This window comes from Artibeus jamaicensis, unplaced genomic scaffold (genome assembly GCF_021234435.1).
Source record: "Artibeus jamaicensis isolate MK-2021 breed Jamaican fruit bat unplaced genomic scaffold, CSHL_Jam_final contig_426, whole genome shotgun sequence".
Lineage (NCBI taxonomy): Eukaryota > Metazoa > Chordata > Mammalia > Chiroptera > Phyllostomidae > Artibeus > Artibeus jamaicensis.
Window position 1 is genome coordinate 1,768,152 of NW_026521826.1, and position 16,458 is coordinate 1,784,609.

General features: G+C 48.7%; 1 protein-coding gene across 7 annotated transcripts in view; it reads right to left on the reverse strand.

Moving 5' to 3' along the window:
* Positions 1 to 16,458, reverse strand: part of FRMD4A (FERM domain containing 4A) — a 313,254-nt gene that overhangs the window by 90,685 nt on the left and 206,111 nt on the right. For all 7 annotated transcript variants that reach the window (XM_053665757.1, XM_053665755.1, XM_053665758.1 and 4 more), the window contains 4 exons: positions 12,389 to 12,472; positions 7,271 to 7,336; positions 6,999 to 7,056; positions 3,231 to 3,317 (listed from right to left, as the gene is read on the reverse strand). In XM_053665757.1, coding sequence (XP_053521732.1) covers positions 3,231 to 3,317; positions 6,999 to 7,056; positions 7,271 to 7,336; positions 12,389 to 12,472 — 295 coding nt within the window. The remainder of the gene's footprint in view (positions 1 to 3,230; positions 3,318 to 6,998; positions 7,057 to 7,270; positions 7,337 to 12,388; positions 12,473 to 16,458) is intronic.

Genomic DNA, 16,458 nt, shown 5'->3' on the forward strand with positions numbered 1-16,458 from the left:
GTTACCATGTGCATGGGGCTGGGCGAGGAGCACAGTCTTCACATTCAGGGACTTACAGGTGCCTTACAGGTAACAAAGATTGGGTCTTAGCAGAGGGAGTTACCCCTTGAGCTAATGAGACTTAGGCTTCTTTCCTCCTTATGGGCCTCTCAAAGGTCTGTTCTTAACTTCATACTCAGATTGAACATTCATTTCTTAAAGAGGACTCTCCAAATTACATAAGATCCAGGGCCCATACAACCTGGACCTGCCCCTGTGTCACAAGAAAGTCATAGTAGGGACGTGAAATCTACTCACAGCTACTGGTCATGTTTCTGCTGTGCGGAGTGCCTCTCCCTTTCTCTGTCAGTCTCCAGTTCCGTTATGTGCTGGAGGTTCTTGATACCCTTGAGTTCCAACTGAATACCAAACTGCGTACTTGTCCCAACTGCCTGCTTGTCTCAGTCACCTAGATGTCCCACCACGCCCCAAACTCTGTATGTGCAACCTGAACTCACTTCCCCTTCTCTTACGTCCCATGCTTTGGTAAAGAAGCCTGGCATCCTTCTAGATTCTCCTCCTGCTCCAACTGCCACCCTCTCTTACCACACAATTGGTCAGTCTAACTACTTCCTAAACATCTCGCTTCCATTTCCCCTTATCCGTCCCTATTACTGATAGCCAACCCCAACCCCACACCTACACCAAAGTAATGAGGTCCTGGTTTGCAAGTCCTATCCTATATTCCTTAGACCCGCCTCCACACAGCTGCTTCTGTGACCATGAAAATCTGATATGGCCACTCCCCTGCTTCAAATGCTTAAAAGATCCCACTGCCTTGAAGATGAAATACTCTTGGCAAAGCCTTCAGGGCCCTAGGGGCTGGCCACTGGCCTCCTCTCCAGCTCCCCTCCTCTCGCCCCAGGTTCCAGCCCCATCAGGCCACGCGGCTCTCTTCCACAACCATGGGTATGTCAGCCTGCACATCTCCCCACTCCATCCATCCATCTGCAGAACTTCTGTCCACCCTTCAGGACGCAGCCCCACTTTGCTGCCTGTGAGGACTCATCTATCCTCCTTAGGCTTAGTTGTCGACTCCGACCTTTAACTCACCACGGACCCTCACAGAGACCTCTGGTGTTAGCACTGAGGACCACTGATGCAATCATCACACACACCTCTCTCCTGATAGCCTGGGCAAGCCTGAGGATATGACGTGTTTCTTATTCAGCTCAGCACCCTACAGTCTGTTTGGCACATAACAGGCATACAATAATACAATAAACACTGTTTGAATGAATGAATAAATCAATCAATCAGTCAACACTGACTCTGATAGCTTGATTTTTCCTCACTGGCACAACTACTTCCTTGGAGGCCACAGAAGCATAAGTTATCTCAAGTAATAACAGTATGAGTAGAGCCAATAACCTAAATAAATATATTTGCCTTTCAACGTTTTTAAATGCTAAATGACCTGGGTAAGTTCCACCCATGAGAGTAAATTCTCTTATTCGGTGGCTGATTATTCACACCTCTGGCTTCCTACTTCTTATCTTGAAGCCTGTTTGGAGTTACAATTTATCAAGACCTTGGAATGTATCACACCCTGCTTTTTACATACATCAATTATTATCTTGTTACCTCCTCAATCTTCATTAGTACCTCAGTTAGAGAAATATAAGCAAGTTTAAACATATTAATGAATTAAAAGAACACATATGAGTACTTGTTAACATGTCTTTCCAAACACTCTTAGCGGAAAATTCAACTGTTGAATTTTAATGAACTTGGCTGTGGATCTCAAGTATCCACCTTGGCCTCGGCCTTCCACGAATGTGGGTGGTGAAGAGCTAAATAGAGTGTAACCAGGATTTTGTTAAAGTATCTGGGAGTATTTATTCTTTAGCAAGTAGAAAAAACTTTCAGGCAGGTTAAAAAGAGAGGACAGTCGATAAAAAAAGGAGGGGGTGAAGAGAAAGCATGAGAAGAAAAAGCACAGGTGCTTAAAAAGCCACGTGAGAAAGAAGCAGAGGGGGACAGGAAGAAAAAGACTGTGTGACCAAGGAACCAGGGAAAAAGTAAGAACACAGGGCCCATTCCCATCTCACAGGACGTGAGTGGAAAGTGGAAAGTTTTTGAAGGGAGCCTCAAAATAATGCGCTCGGAACAGACGGGTTTCTACTGGACTGTTCCCACAGAATTTCTTCCCATTGCTCAAGATCTTTTCTTAGAACTTAACTGTCTTACTGATGAACTGAGTGAAAATCCTCAACACTGGGCCACTTTCGCCCTACCAACTTAATAAAAAGCTGGCTAAGGGTGGACGTTAACCAGATGGACATGAGAAGCCCAGCTACGCAGTGTGGACTTCTATCCTGCTCATGCATAAAGAAGCTGGGAGCGCGATCTGGACGACATAATGGACCGAAATTGCTTTCTCTCTCCCAAAGCAAGTGTGGCTTTGATCGACTTTTACTCTGCACTCCAGGGCTGCAACTGCACAGCGTCTTCTCTGCATGATCTTCTGCCAGAGAATCTGAATGACAGCTCTAGCCTCAGAGGTATTTTTCCATGATAATTTTTCAATTTGTTCTGGTCTGAAGAATGTGTGTCAAAGAAAACAGAAAACTCAAGCCCTGCACCCACTTCAGACATTCTGTTCTGTGTTTACAATGACTTTGCAGATGCCTCTTTGCTTCCCCCTTTTTTTGGCAAATGACCTTATTTCTTCCAGATTTCTGATCACTTCTAATACACAACAAAATATTTACTGGGTTTTCAGGAATACCTCTTTGTTTTTCCTCTTTCTAACCTACAATCTCTTCTTCTAGCACCCCTACATGCATGTGCACACACACACACACATACATACACACACTCTGGGAAAACTCAGATTAGCCTCAGGACTCAGGAGTGACGGTCCCCTCCTTTCCCAAGGGCACAGCTCCCCAGGAAATTAAGGAGCAGGACAATCCCTCAAAGTCCTTTTGCCTGTTTCCTTTGGGAAAGCTGAGCCAGTCTCCTTACCTTAAATAATTATAACTGCTCAGGTTTCCTTAGTGACAGGGAAAAAAACCCAAAACCATTTACCCAGGGAGCTCGGACTGGATTTCTGTGTGGTACACTGTATACACTCAAAGCAGCAAGGGCCTGGTGAGCCCAGAGGCCCTCGGGGCTGGCTCAGCATAACATTTTCACTCACTTCTCTGGCTGCCCCTCTCTCGTCTCATAGAGGAGAGCACACTTACCTTCCTTGGCTTCACTTTATCGTGGTAGTCATATTGGAAGATTCCTTTGTAGCTCAGACCCAGCCACCACGGTATCCCCTGCTTGTCCTAGGACACCAAAAGGAGTATGGGTCAGTATGGGGCCCAAGGAGACAGACACTAACCAAATCACCTGGTTTGTCTCAAAAGAAGGGAAAATGCAAATTCCTTGAAGTGAATGGAGTGAATGGAGCCCATCTATGTCCGCTTTTTACCTTAACAGATGTGCCTGGTCACCCTATGATGCTCCATTATAGGAACAGGTGACCTGGCATGTGCCCCGGGCTGGGGACCCAGCTCTGCCCCTCCCCAGCAGCACAGCCGAGGTCCTTTCCCCCTTCACAAGTAAGTAGCAGATGCCTTGTCCTCTGTTCTCCCTCTAAGATGTTAGGTGCTGGGCCCCTCACTCAGCACAAGGGAAAATCTGAGAGGTGTTAAACATTCTGATAAAATGACCTTCTGAGCAGAGAAACCAGTATCGACTCAGAGCTAGAAAGGACCAGGGAGATTGTGGAAGGCCAATCCTTGAACAAAAATAATTTTAAAAAGATTTTCATTTTTTCAGAGCAGTTTTAGGTTCACAGTAAAATTAAAAGGGACAGAGATCTGCTGTACACCCCTCCCCCCACATGCACAGCCCCTCACAAGGCCCCCCGTCATCACCCCCCCCAGAGTAGTGTGCTGGATACACGGACACATCCACGTCACCCACAGTCCATGGTTTCCATTAGGGTCGCTCTCAGGGGTCCACATTCCATGGGTTTAGGCAAATGTATACTGACACATATGCATCACCCCAGTGTCATGCGGAGTAGTGTCGCCGCCCTAAAAACCCTCTGTGCCCCACCAGTCATCACTCCCCCACCCGCTCTCAGCTCTGCCTTTTGCAGAACGTCACATAGTTGGAATCATGCAGTAGCTTTTTAGATTAGCTTCTTTCACTCCGTAGTAACTGGTGTTTAAGACTCCTCTAATTTTACAAATAAATCAAAGCAAAGGGTCAGCCCTGCTCTGCCAAGGCTCCCCCTGCCCCAGCAGGGCAAGGGCAGTGCAGGGAGGCCCGGCTCCCCACACAGCCCCACTCACCAAGCACGGACTGCAGGTGCCAGGCAGCGCCGCGTGACTTGCGCTCCTGGTCAAAGTAGCAAAATGGAAGCCTAGACCTTCTGGCGACTGAATCAGAATCACCAGCTCCCTCTGTTTATTCCTTTAACGGAGACCTCTGGGCACCAGACTGTAAGTGGGGCTGGCTGAGCCATGAATGAAAGCTCCCCACTGCCGGGAGCCGGCAGTGGGCACACGGAGCAGCCCTTGCCCAGGTTTGCCTGGACCGCCTCATCTGTGGATCACCTACTACACCTCACCACAGATGTCCTGACAACTCGAAACCGGCTATGGTTTTCAAATACTGTGAGCATGAGTTCTGTCAAGGTAAGCACAAACATAAAGGGAAAAAATACATTTTGAAAGCTTAGAAAAGTTTCAAGCTTTACACGATCTCTTAAAAATTGTTAAAGCTATAAAACCCTTGTCTCTGGGAAGTGCCCCTGTGCACTGCCGTGGTGTCAGAGGACAGACAAGAGGACGCACAGTGCTGCTGCCACTTTAGACAGACCAGTACCGGTTGTCACCACACCTCAAAATATCACGTCCGTGAAACCACGAGGCCACCAAACAGGGGTCTTCCCACAGTTGGTTTGGGCTCATTGGACTCATGTGTTTTCTCCAGGCAAGCAGAAGAGCACTCGCTCATACCTGGGGACTCCAAAACCCAAACACACGGGCGCACCTGGCCCTCCAAAAGTCACAAGGTCTGCTCCTGGTCTCTGACACGCTGCCAGGGAGCAAGCCTTCCTGAAGTTTTACTGGAAGGCAGAAGGCATATATATCAGAGACCAACCTTTTGTCAAGCTCCAGGGCTGACAAAGAAATGGAACACAGGTGTAAACAAGTGAAAGGCAAAGTGAAGCCTCATCACAAAGACTTCCAACCTATCCATCCCAATCTTAATTGTCTATCAGTACATCTCTCTCACTGCATCTTAATTGTCCATCAATGCGTCTCTACAGTCTTTCGACAACTAGAAGACTTTTGTGGGGGTAACTGCAGAAGCAATGTTCTTAATCTCTTCTTTAATCAGAAGTAACAGAAATGAGATCAAACTAAGAACAGAGAAGAATGTGGTCCAAGAGTTCCTGAGTTCCTGGGTCCCGTTCTTAAAAGCAGACCGCCTTGCTGTACATCACCAGACAGTATTTCCACAACAGAGAAAGACTCACAGTGTTAATTCTATGAAATGCCTGTTATAATAACATCAGGAACTATTGCTCGATTCTTTTATTTCCTTTATGGCCACAACATGGCAAAGTGGAAATGGGCTCCACCACCCTCACCAGCAGTGAGCCCCACACTGGCAGCCAGCAGTGGACTGTGAGCCTCTTTTCATGAAAAACCCGACTGACTGCCCACTGACTTCAATGGCCACGTTCCAGGGCATCGCCTTATGTGGGGTCATCTCCTTAGAGGACTCATCTTTCTCATATGGGATCAGAGACAGTTCGGTCACATTCCTCATGACTGCAGTTCAGGCTTGAGAAGGGCAGGGGTGGTTGCGATGGTTCTATGAGTTCTGTGAATGGCGATGAAGAGGGATTAAGAGCTCCCACTGGTGGGAAGAGCTTTGGTAGGACATTGGGAAGAGCTTAACCACTGTAGGCTTCAGAAGATACTGAGCTGAGCTGCGAGGCAGGACTGGAGTGCCTGCACAGGCCTCAGAACTGGGCGCCACAGTGTTCCAACACTGGTCCCCAGGATGGAAATGCATCCATCCAACTGCTCAACTCGGTTTCCAATAAACGCTCAGTAAATATTTACTAAGCATTTACTAGGTGCCAGGCACTACCCTGGGTTCCAGGAAAACATAACAGAAGACGACACACAGTCTTCACCATCAAAAGACTGCGGTTTAGTGGGAGGTACAGGCCAGTAAATGCATCCCAAGGACACGAGAAGTATGCGAGCTGTGACGGGAGACATGAAGATAAATGAAACACGACCCATGTTCTTGTCTAAAGGAATTAAAACTACAGTTGGGCAGAAACAAGAGAAAAGAAATTGGTAGAAGAGCAAGAGAATCTCAGATTTTCTGGTGAAAGTTACCTTGAACTCAAAGTGTTTTCCACTCTTTATTGGTCCTGGGGCAATGACTTAAATTTCTCACATTGGACTTAATTAAGGAAGGGAAGTTATCCTTTCTAATCATAGAAAAGGATGCATGGATACATGATTATTATTTCAAAGAAGGGACCCTAGTCTTGGATATTATGAATAAAATTAAAGAGAATTTAGAATGGGGTCCATGTCACATTGGACTGGCTGTCACAATGTTTAAGAAAATTCTGCTTGAAGTCTTTGTTCTTTCTGGTTCCAAGTGTTCAGATGGAATCTTCCTACTGAGGGACTCTGGGGTCCTGATCTCCCAGGGCCCTCCTTGGAATGACAGGGAGGAGGGATCTGTCACACCCACTTCACCGAAGGGAACCCAAGTTTTGGAGAGTAACTGAATGGAGCCTTACTACCCTAGGGGAAAAGCCCCATTGTTCTATTCCCCCTGAGCACCAATCTTCCTGACCAAGCCCTCCCCAACTTCCACTCCCCTAAAAATCTTCAAGGGAATTAAGAAGAAGAAAATGAGAATTTTAAGAAATTTTAAGGCCAGCTTGGCAACCTTCACCCAGTGAGTTCACTTACCTTCACTGCATAATAGTGAACTCCGTAGGTGGGGAGGGACTCGACGATGCTCATGTAGCTGTGAAGGCAACACAGATGCACAGACAGGGTGATTATTTGGCCGAAACACTATCGTGTACATATTTGCATGTTCGTGCACGATCAAGTTCTCGGAATAATTATTTACTGGGAAATTAAACTGAATCATTAACCCCCTGGGGATATGGCTCTCTGAGAAGAACTGAACAACCCTGGCACAACCCGCTGTCAGGAGCACTGGGAGGGCCACTTACTTCACGATTGCTTGACCTCTGGTCTGGCCGTTCAGTTTCTTGTAGTGCTCAATTACTCGGTCCTCACTGGAAGTACAAGGAAAGGACTCGTTAGCACACCACCCGGGTCCACGGCTGAGCACCACGCTGATGCAGACGCTGCTGCTGAGCCCGAGCAACCCCATGAAAACCTCCGAGGAGCCAAGAGCTCCTGGAAAAAGCGTTTGTCCGAAAGTGGAATTTCTGAACTGATCTGAAAAGTCTGTTTTCCCCTCAGAGGACTCTCACTGTCTTTATCTTAGATTTATAACCACTGAATTAAGATTAGAGCTCAGGTTTGGTGTCGGCTCCTGGCAAGAAACGATTCTATGAAATCATGAGGAAGAAGCTGTGAGCAGGCCTCGCAGTAGGGAAGGACCCCGTCAGGGGACAAGAAGAGACCTGACCGGCCAGATGTCACTATAGATGCTCTGGCTGAACTCCCTCAGGCCCTCCTCCCCCTCCTCATTTTCCAAATCCTGTCTACATAGGGCCTCCTGGAGGAGGGTAGGTGTTGACCTCACCAGAAGGCCTACCTACCTGAATTACTCAGGGCTGAGGGCTTTGTGGAGGATGGGAAAGTTCTGGAATTTGGAATTTGGGCCTGGTTAACACAAACCTTGATAAAGGGCCCAGAGGGAACTCCTTTTTATCTTCTCAATGCTAAATTTTAGAACAGTAAGAGATTAGCTCCTGCCTTGGGAGAACAGGGCCAGCCAAACTCTTCTTTGATGGGGCAGGGGGCAGGAAGGGCCTCCCTGATGAGTGTCTCTGGGCTCCGGGAGGTGGGAGCTGTGGCTGCTCCCACTGTTGCCTTCGGAAGCTCAGAGCCAACCTCCGGAGTCAGAGGGGAAGCACTCCCACCTGCTGAGGAGTGGAGTCCAAAGGCCTTGGCCTTGTGACCTGGCCGCACTGCCTTCGAACATTATTTCTCACTCTGCTGCCTCACTCTTCCTCCCACAGGCTGGTGGATGTCATGACAGGACCTAGTCCTAGGGATGGACCCTCAAGACGTCTGTTGCAGATCTTTATTACCGACTGTTAACTAGCTCATTATCCCAGGATTGATGTAAAGCTTTCTTTCACCCACCTTTTTCTTTTCCAGCCAGACCATTCTCAGGGTCTGAGAATAAACATGTTCTATGTGTTCATTATATACTATCTGGAGGTAATTTACTTATCTTCCAATTACTACCTGGAAGCAATATATGTACATAACCTGCATGAGCATCTCTTCACGTCAGTGTTCTAAAATTCTGTGCGTGTACAACTGTCTGACTCTTCAATGAAAGCGTCTTCACAAATGTCTGGAACCGGGACTGGCTAGCTACGGGGGCCTTGCTCCTGCCAGAGTCGTTTCTGTGGAGTCCGGGCACTTTGTGTTCACAAAGGTGCAGAAGCAGCCCTGGGTCTCCTCGGCTCCCTCACTCCACGGAGGTTCCACCCTGAGTGTGACAAAGCCCTCTCCTGGCAGAATTTTCAGGAAGCATCCTCTTGGGGGTATATGCCAGCCTCAACAGACATGAGGAGCTGTGTCAGAGCGTCCCAGGATTGCTCTTCCAGCTTCCTCCCCACCCACCAACTGAACCAACGGTGGCGGGGGCCACATTTCCTACAGCAGGATTTAGCATTTTGGGAGGCTGACTCCTGGATCCAGGCTCCAGCAAGTCAGTGTAGTATGAGTCTATTTCCTTCTTAGCTCTGGGAGAGAGGACCCCTGGGCTGAGCTAGAGAGTCGACAATCGATCTAGTGCTGTAGCTGCAAGCAGGGCTCAGCAAAATGCCACTGAAAGAAACACTGTCAGACAGCTGTTTACTGACTGAATGGCCTGACCGGGGCGTCCACCTCCCCGACAGCTGCTGGACTCTGCCACCCAACACCTCGCCCGCCCTGCGTCTCCTGCTGTCTGAGGCCACCTGTGAGGCCATAGGGCCCACCTTCTCCTTCCTTAGCTTCCCTACTCCTTTGCCCCAGTTGAAATGCCGTGGCCCATGTGTCACAATACACGCCAAGCAGACTACAAACACTTCCTGCCTCCTGCCCCCCACCAGTCCTCCTCCACAAGTTAGAGATGGCTTAAGTCACCGAGTTCTGCAGACGTCTTCCCAGCCACCCCAGATCTGTGGTAGGGACTCCGTGGAATAACTATCAAAAACCCTTCAGCCAAGGTAAACAGAATCCCAAAATGCTACTGGGAGAACACAGCATTTCATGGAGGAAAAAGACGAATGACTGCCGCTGACTGTGCCCTACGCATGTGCCGGGTCGTATCGTGAAGCTAAATCATCTCTCTGCAGACAAGAGGCCCAGACAACAGGGTGAGGTAGAGGGAAGTGAGGTGACAGAGATACGTTTCCCTGCCTCGGAGGAGCCATTAGCCTGCAGTTGTCAACGACTCTGGAGAAAAGGAGACGTCCTTGCACACCTGCCTGGGTGGTACGTGCGTCAGCTTTCGCAAACCAGGAGCCTGACCCTGACTCGTTCTGTGGCCCTCAGCACATAATTCTACCTTTCCCGACAGGGAAATCCCATGGCATGAGAAGCCCAAGCATGTTAAATGCCCTGGGAAAACTAGCATAAAGGATTATTGCACTGCTATTCAGCACTATGAGATACCTTCCACTACTTTCTCATTGTATTTATTACATGACTTTTTACTTTCTCCCTCAATTATAGTCAGAATTAGGTTGGGGTGGTCAATTCCACTTTCCAGGTGGGGAATCGAGGCAGCAGAGAAGCACAGGCTAACTCAGGGTTCCTCGACAGTCATCACCCCACAGTTCAGGGACATGACGGATTCCCAAACCTGCTGCTCTGCTCACTGAGCGGAAGTGTGTGCCTGAGGAGTGTGACGGGGACTCCTCGTGGCCTATTTTGTCCCAAAGCTTGTCCATCGCACCTGCGAAGGCCAGTGGGAGAAAGAAGGCCCTGAGGAACAGTGACTGTGCACCCCTCGGTCAGGAATGCACAGGCGATTCGAGACTGTGGGCACTTGTTGGAGCGTGCTGCGAGGAGGGAGTCAAGGTCTTCTCCAGCAACACAGGTCACGAAGAGTCCTGCAGATGAGGGACTACCTTCAAACAAGCTGGGAGGCTGGCTTTGTCTCCAGTCTCTATTTATTAGAAGAATAATCAGCATTTATCCCTTTCCTAACATCACTGCATTTAAAAAATCCAAGTAATAAGGTAGGAATGTTAAAGGCAACCACAACCAGCCAATAATAATAAAATAAGGTGAAGAGACCCATTTTTGTTTTGCTTTGTGTTAGCAATGCATCATCGGGATGGACTGTGCTGCTTACTGGCTTAGTAGACGGGCTGTGAAGCCTGAGGGCACTGGCTTCACAAAGCCCCCCTCCCACTGCCCTGCCTTCCTCCCAGTGCACCCAGACGGTGCACGGGGCCCCGCTGGGTCCAAAGGAGGCCTGGGAAAGCACTGGCCTGGGCACGGAGATGTGGGGATGTTCTCGCTAGACAGCTACACATACCATGGAGAGGAAGATGTTCACGCTGACAAAAGGGAACATATGAACATGAAGGAAGGAGTTTCTGTGTCAGTGATGACGCGTGGGATAGGACTGTGCAGAGAGAGACAGACAGAGACGGAGAGGTGTATTAAAGTGGAGAGAGGAGTTCACAACTCTGAAATGAGCATAAGCTGTAAAAATGTTTGGAAACAATAAATGAAGAGATAGCTGAGGGATACATTAGGCTACAAGCCGTTGTGACTCTCACACACCCACCACCGTCACAGTCACCTACTGCCTAACAGTCCCCCTTGGTATAGGAACCACTGGTCCCTAGAGTGACATCCTGTGTCTCCAGCTCCTTCACCAGTGGTTTCCCAAAAAGAAACAGCTGCGGGGAAGGGAGAAGCTAAGGCCCAGGGGCATGGAGACCTGGGGAGCGGGCCACAGAGTTCCATGGACGAGGGAACAGGGACGCCATCTGCTGACGTTCACGCATACAGACTGCCAGGCTGGAAGTCTGGAAGCTGACACGTGCAAAGCATGCAGGTTTAACAGATTCTGTCCTTTTGGGGGCAGACTACCATGATAGAAAGCCACCATATTGGCATCTATGGTACTGAACAAAGAGTGGCAGTCAAACCATTCAGAGGGATGGAATCAGGGAGGCCAGCCCACTCAGCTCCCTCACTTCCAACCCAGCCGCCCCAGGCCTTGGCCTCTAGGGGCGGGAGGGTTCCGTCCTGGAGTTTGCTCCTGCCAAGGCCCTCTGCACCAACACATGCCCCACCCCAGATGAAGGGGCCTTCTCAAGCCACCCAGACACCTGAAAAGGTGTCCAGCAAGATGAACGATCAGCAATCTAAACTCCATAAAGCACATCACAGAAGTGCTTGCAAGGGCCAATGACAGTTGATCAGGATCAAAATGTTTTGTGATTTTTTATTTTATTTTTTTCTAAAAGCAGTTACGATGCTTTCTGTAAGGCGTCAGAGGGGATGCAGGGAAGCCGCACTGGGCTTTTCTAAGGACAGTGTGGTCAGGGTTGGTGAGCCCCCCAGAATTTCAACACGCCACCCCGTAATGCGAGCCCCACTCGACTGTGACCCAAGCCACCGTCTGGGCCCCTTTCATTCAGAATCAGTCTCTTCAGGCCCAACAGATGAACTGCAGCATAATATTACGTGGCAGCTAAATTAGGAGATAGGAGACGTCGTAGGAAAATGAAAGAATCAACCTCCCTCTTCTGCAAAGCAAAAAGAAAGCCGACCCTTGCAGCTCTCCCCCCGCTGAAACCCCCACACGTCTTGTCGTCAGGTGATGAGGACTCCGCAGGGAAACTCGAGCAGCACATGAAAGGGTACCAAAGAAGCGAAGCTTTCAAAGTGAAATTTTAGAAGGTTTTCTTTTTTTAAAAATGAAAGAAAATGGAAAAAGGAGAGATGTCACACATCCCACACCATTTAAAGAAGTGCAGAAAATGGTTTCATGGAGACCCAAGACACTGAATACAATTGAGCCCAGGCTGACCCTGCAGTAGCCGGGACGGTGGACTCAGCCGCCTGGCGCCCACACACCCCGGGAAGGGCTCACCCTGGAGAGGCCACCGGGCGCTGGGGGAGAAGCAGCTTACCAGTAGGCCAGGGACGGGTGCTCCTTCAGGGCTTGGGTGGGAAGTGCTGGCAGCTTCTTCAGGTCACTCCTCACCACTTCATTACTGGAAGATGGGGGGAGACACAGAGAAAATGCCATGAAACTCACTCACCCTCCAAGTAAACCAGCACATCCTGCCCCATCCGGGAGACCCCACATCTGCTCCCTTTTCATGAAAAGTGATGGGAGAAAGGGGTGCTTTCCATTTATGCATGTATGTATGTACGTATGTGCGTACGTATTTAACACAGAGGGAAAAGCACACACCACGTGCAGAGCCAGAGCTCACAGGTGACTGTGGTTCCTTCTCAGCCCTGCACACACAGAGGGGCACACACTGATGCCCCCGGAGAAGTGCAAATCTGGGAGGAAGGTCACCAGTGTCCCTGCTGGGTTGGGCAGAACCTGGGAGGAGCCTCTGGGGGCCCTGCTGTGGCTCCCGGGCTCTGAGGCTGGGCCGCTGCTGGCTTTTTCCTGAGAGTCGTTTCCCTCCCTGACACACGCCCGCTTCCTTTGCTAGGACTGGCCACACGGTGGAACCTATTTTCTGGGAGATGACAAATAAATAACTTTTGCTGCTGGTGAGGCACAGAAATGACTCTGAAAGTGTGAAGTGGATTATCTGGTAGGAGGAGGCAGTCAGGGCACCAGAAATCCTTTTTCCCACAGACCCACATGTTCCCAGGCTTGGAAGATAAACCTTCCCTAGTTTTAACCACTGTTCTTCGAATGCTTGACTCCCCTCTGGACGCTCAGCACACATCTGGGGGTTTTCGTCTACTCTCTACCTCCAGGGGCAATTAGTGGCATCCACTTTGGGGTAGTTCTGGTGTGTAAAAGGTCCACCAAAGCCCCTTGGAGCCCTTCAGGTGTCACAGAAGCTCACACGGTTCTAACTTGGACAGTGCTAGCAGATTCCATGCAGCTCGCACCGACCGAGGCAAATCCTGGGACCTTGGGCAGTAACATCTAAACAGCCAGGAGTTGGCAGCTCACTAAGTAAATATGAATGAAGGAAGGAACACACAGTCATGGACGGGGAGGCACTTGGACAACAAACACTGCAACACCCACGCAACGAAGGGGAGGACGAGCTCTCCCATGTGTCCCCACCCAGCTGGAAATGCTGTCCACAGGGACGGAATCAGAAGCCACCCTTGGGGTGACAGGCAGCACCGGGCAAAACCATTCCAATGTATTCAGTTCTCACATGTGGCAACAAAGAAACACATGCATGGTGGGCGGTGGTGTTACAGCTATTCCCAGAAAGGGCATTTTTCAAGTGGACAAAGAAACCATGGCAGTGGGTGTTTGCAAATTCTGGCTTTGAACAACCACCCAGAAGGAAAACTTCAACTTGTTATTGAATCAATAAATCCAAGTGCTGGAACTGTTATCATGAAAGTGGGAGGCCAAGGATTTATCAGTTAGTAACCCACGAGCTCCTGCTATGTGGGAGGTATGTTAGGAGATACAAAAGAAAAAGAAAAAGAAAAAAAAACGAGCCGAGGTCCTCAGACAAACGTTGCTCACAGTTTAGAGCCGGAGGCAAGAGGTATGAATGAAAAAAGATAACTGACCATATGGGCAGGGTTTGACCATGTTGGTTCAAACGAAATTTAAAAGTTCGGGGAAAAGAAGGGGCCCCCATGGGCTCTGGTGTGAGGCTTTGGGGCAGGGCCTGTGTGGAGAAAGGAGAGAAATACCACGGTTCTTCTCAATGGAATGCTGCAGAGCCCAGAGCTCCTGTTATCCAAACCAAAGAGAGCAACTGGAGTGGATGGTGTACCAGGAGCAAGGGAGCTAAATAAAAGGCAGGTTAGGCACACATTTTGAAAACCTTCACTACCAGGCTGACAGCGTTCAAACGGACCCAGAAGACAATGGCCAGCCACAGGCAATTTTCAAGCAGGTAAGCCCTGGGTGGCCAGAAAAATTCAATTCCTAAGCAAGGTTTGGAATCTATTATTCACATGCTGTTAAGGCATAGTTTAAACAAATATTCAGTTCACCAAACACTCAAGAGCCCATGAGGGTGAATTTCTGGATCTTCTTCCCCCTGATCAGCTGTAACAAGGTCCCTGAGAAGAGGGATTGGAGTCACTGACTCATCAGTGCCTAGCATGGCACCTGAAACGTCTACCAAAGGCACTTTCCTGGGATGACCTTTTTTTTCCTGGATGGAACTGTGAGTAAGGCAGTGAAGCTGAGTTTGAGCTTGGGTTCACTCACACTCATCACATCTAAAGTTTATTTGGGGAAGGAAGGAGCTGAAGGAGGAAGTGACTGCCTTACCACCAAACACTAGTTTGTTGGCAAACAAGCTTCCCTGGTGACAGTCCCAGGCTGGCTTCCTGCCGGGGCTTGCAGTGGGTTCTCAAGCTTTCCCCCAGGGCAAGGTTACACAGACAAATATAACGAGAAAGCACTAAGGCGTGAAGCCTGTCCAAATCCATTATGTTCTGGAAGGGATCCATGGCTCTTAAACCTTCCCCAAGGACATCCACGTAGAAATGTTCTATTTGCCTTTCTGCTGTCTGTAAACATCTGGAGTAACTTAGCGGTGGCCAGCCCTGTCCAATGAGCTGGCCAGACTCGGTGGCCGCATCACAGAAAGCTGCCCTAGTGGGAGACTGGTCACTCAACCTCCAGAAACATGGGGAGCTAAAGCCTAATGAATATGCTACATGTTCAGCCCAGCCATTTCTCCCACAGTTCAGCGCGCCTGATAAATGCCACCTTACAAAACACCCTAAAATGGTTCAGGTTCCAACAGCAGTCATGGTGCATCTTTAAAAAAAGGAAAAAAAATAAAGAGGGCCCTGGCCTGGTAGGGCAGTTGGTTAGAGCGCTGTCTCGATTCTCCAAGGTTGTGGGTTTAATGCCCAATCAGGGCACTCACTAGAATCAACCAATGAATCCATAAATAAGTAGAACAAGAAACCGATGTTTCCCTCTCTTGTTCCCTTCCCCTCTCTCTAAAATCAATTTTAAAAAAAGAAAAGAAAAAAGGGCTCTGAGAGAGTCATTGCTAAACTGAGAATAACACTGAAGTCTTCTTGTTTTAATACTGATCAGATTTTATTCCAAACGTTTAGGTGGTTATTAGTATTACCAGCAAAAACGTGGTCTCTCCATGCTGTGCTGGTCTTGGACAGAGGGCAGGTTTGAGATGATGGCCCCTCTTCCACCGTTCACACTACCCCAAGAGCACAGGACTTTCAAATGAAATCTTAAGACTTCTAGCAATACATCGGCTAAGGAATTTGCCACAAGAGCAAGGACAATTTAGCCAAGATATCATAAAGTGAAGAAATCTGATAGGAGGATTTCAAAATCCACAATGTATTTGTTTTCCTACAAAGGAAATCCTTCTCCAGAAGAATCCCTTCAGATCAAATCAGATGTCACAACTGGCAGGAGAAACCAGGGCCCACAGAATGCGCTCAGGGTGGGAGAATTCCTCCCACGAATGGTGTCGATGTGCACACCAGAACTGAAGCAATACCTGGAGCACAAAACACCGAAAGGTACACTTGCGTAAGATAAAGACCAATGGGAAACTCAGAAACTCATTCTGGCGCCTCCATGTTTTCTGAGCACACCATGAGAGTCGAGTTCTCCAGGGGGAAGTATGTCACCAGTGCAAAAGCGTATTATAGGTCCTCATTATCCACAGTTTCAAAACCCACACAACTCTAAGAAGCAAACCTCTCTAGCCCACTTGGTGGCAAACATTTTTCTACATGTTGATACCTGACCTTTCTCCCTCTCCAGCGGTGCGCTAGACTGTGCTGCGGGCCCCACCACTGGCGTGAAGGAAACACTGGCTTATTGTCTAAAACCTACGAATTGGATTTGGAAATATCGGGGCCCTACAGATTCAGAGATAACATTGTGGATCTGTATATATTGCATATTCAGGAGTGCAATGGATCTAGAAAACTCTTAAGACAGATTCATAACATTAATAAGAACACTTTTTTCTTCTTGGATCTTTAAAAGCCACACAGGAAGCATCTTCTTTCCTTTCCCTTCCATTTCCTTCTT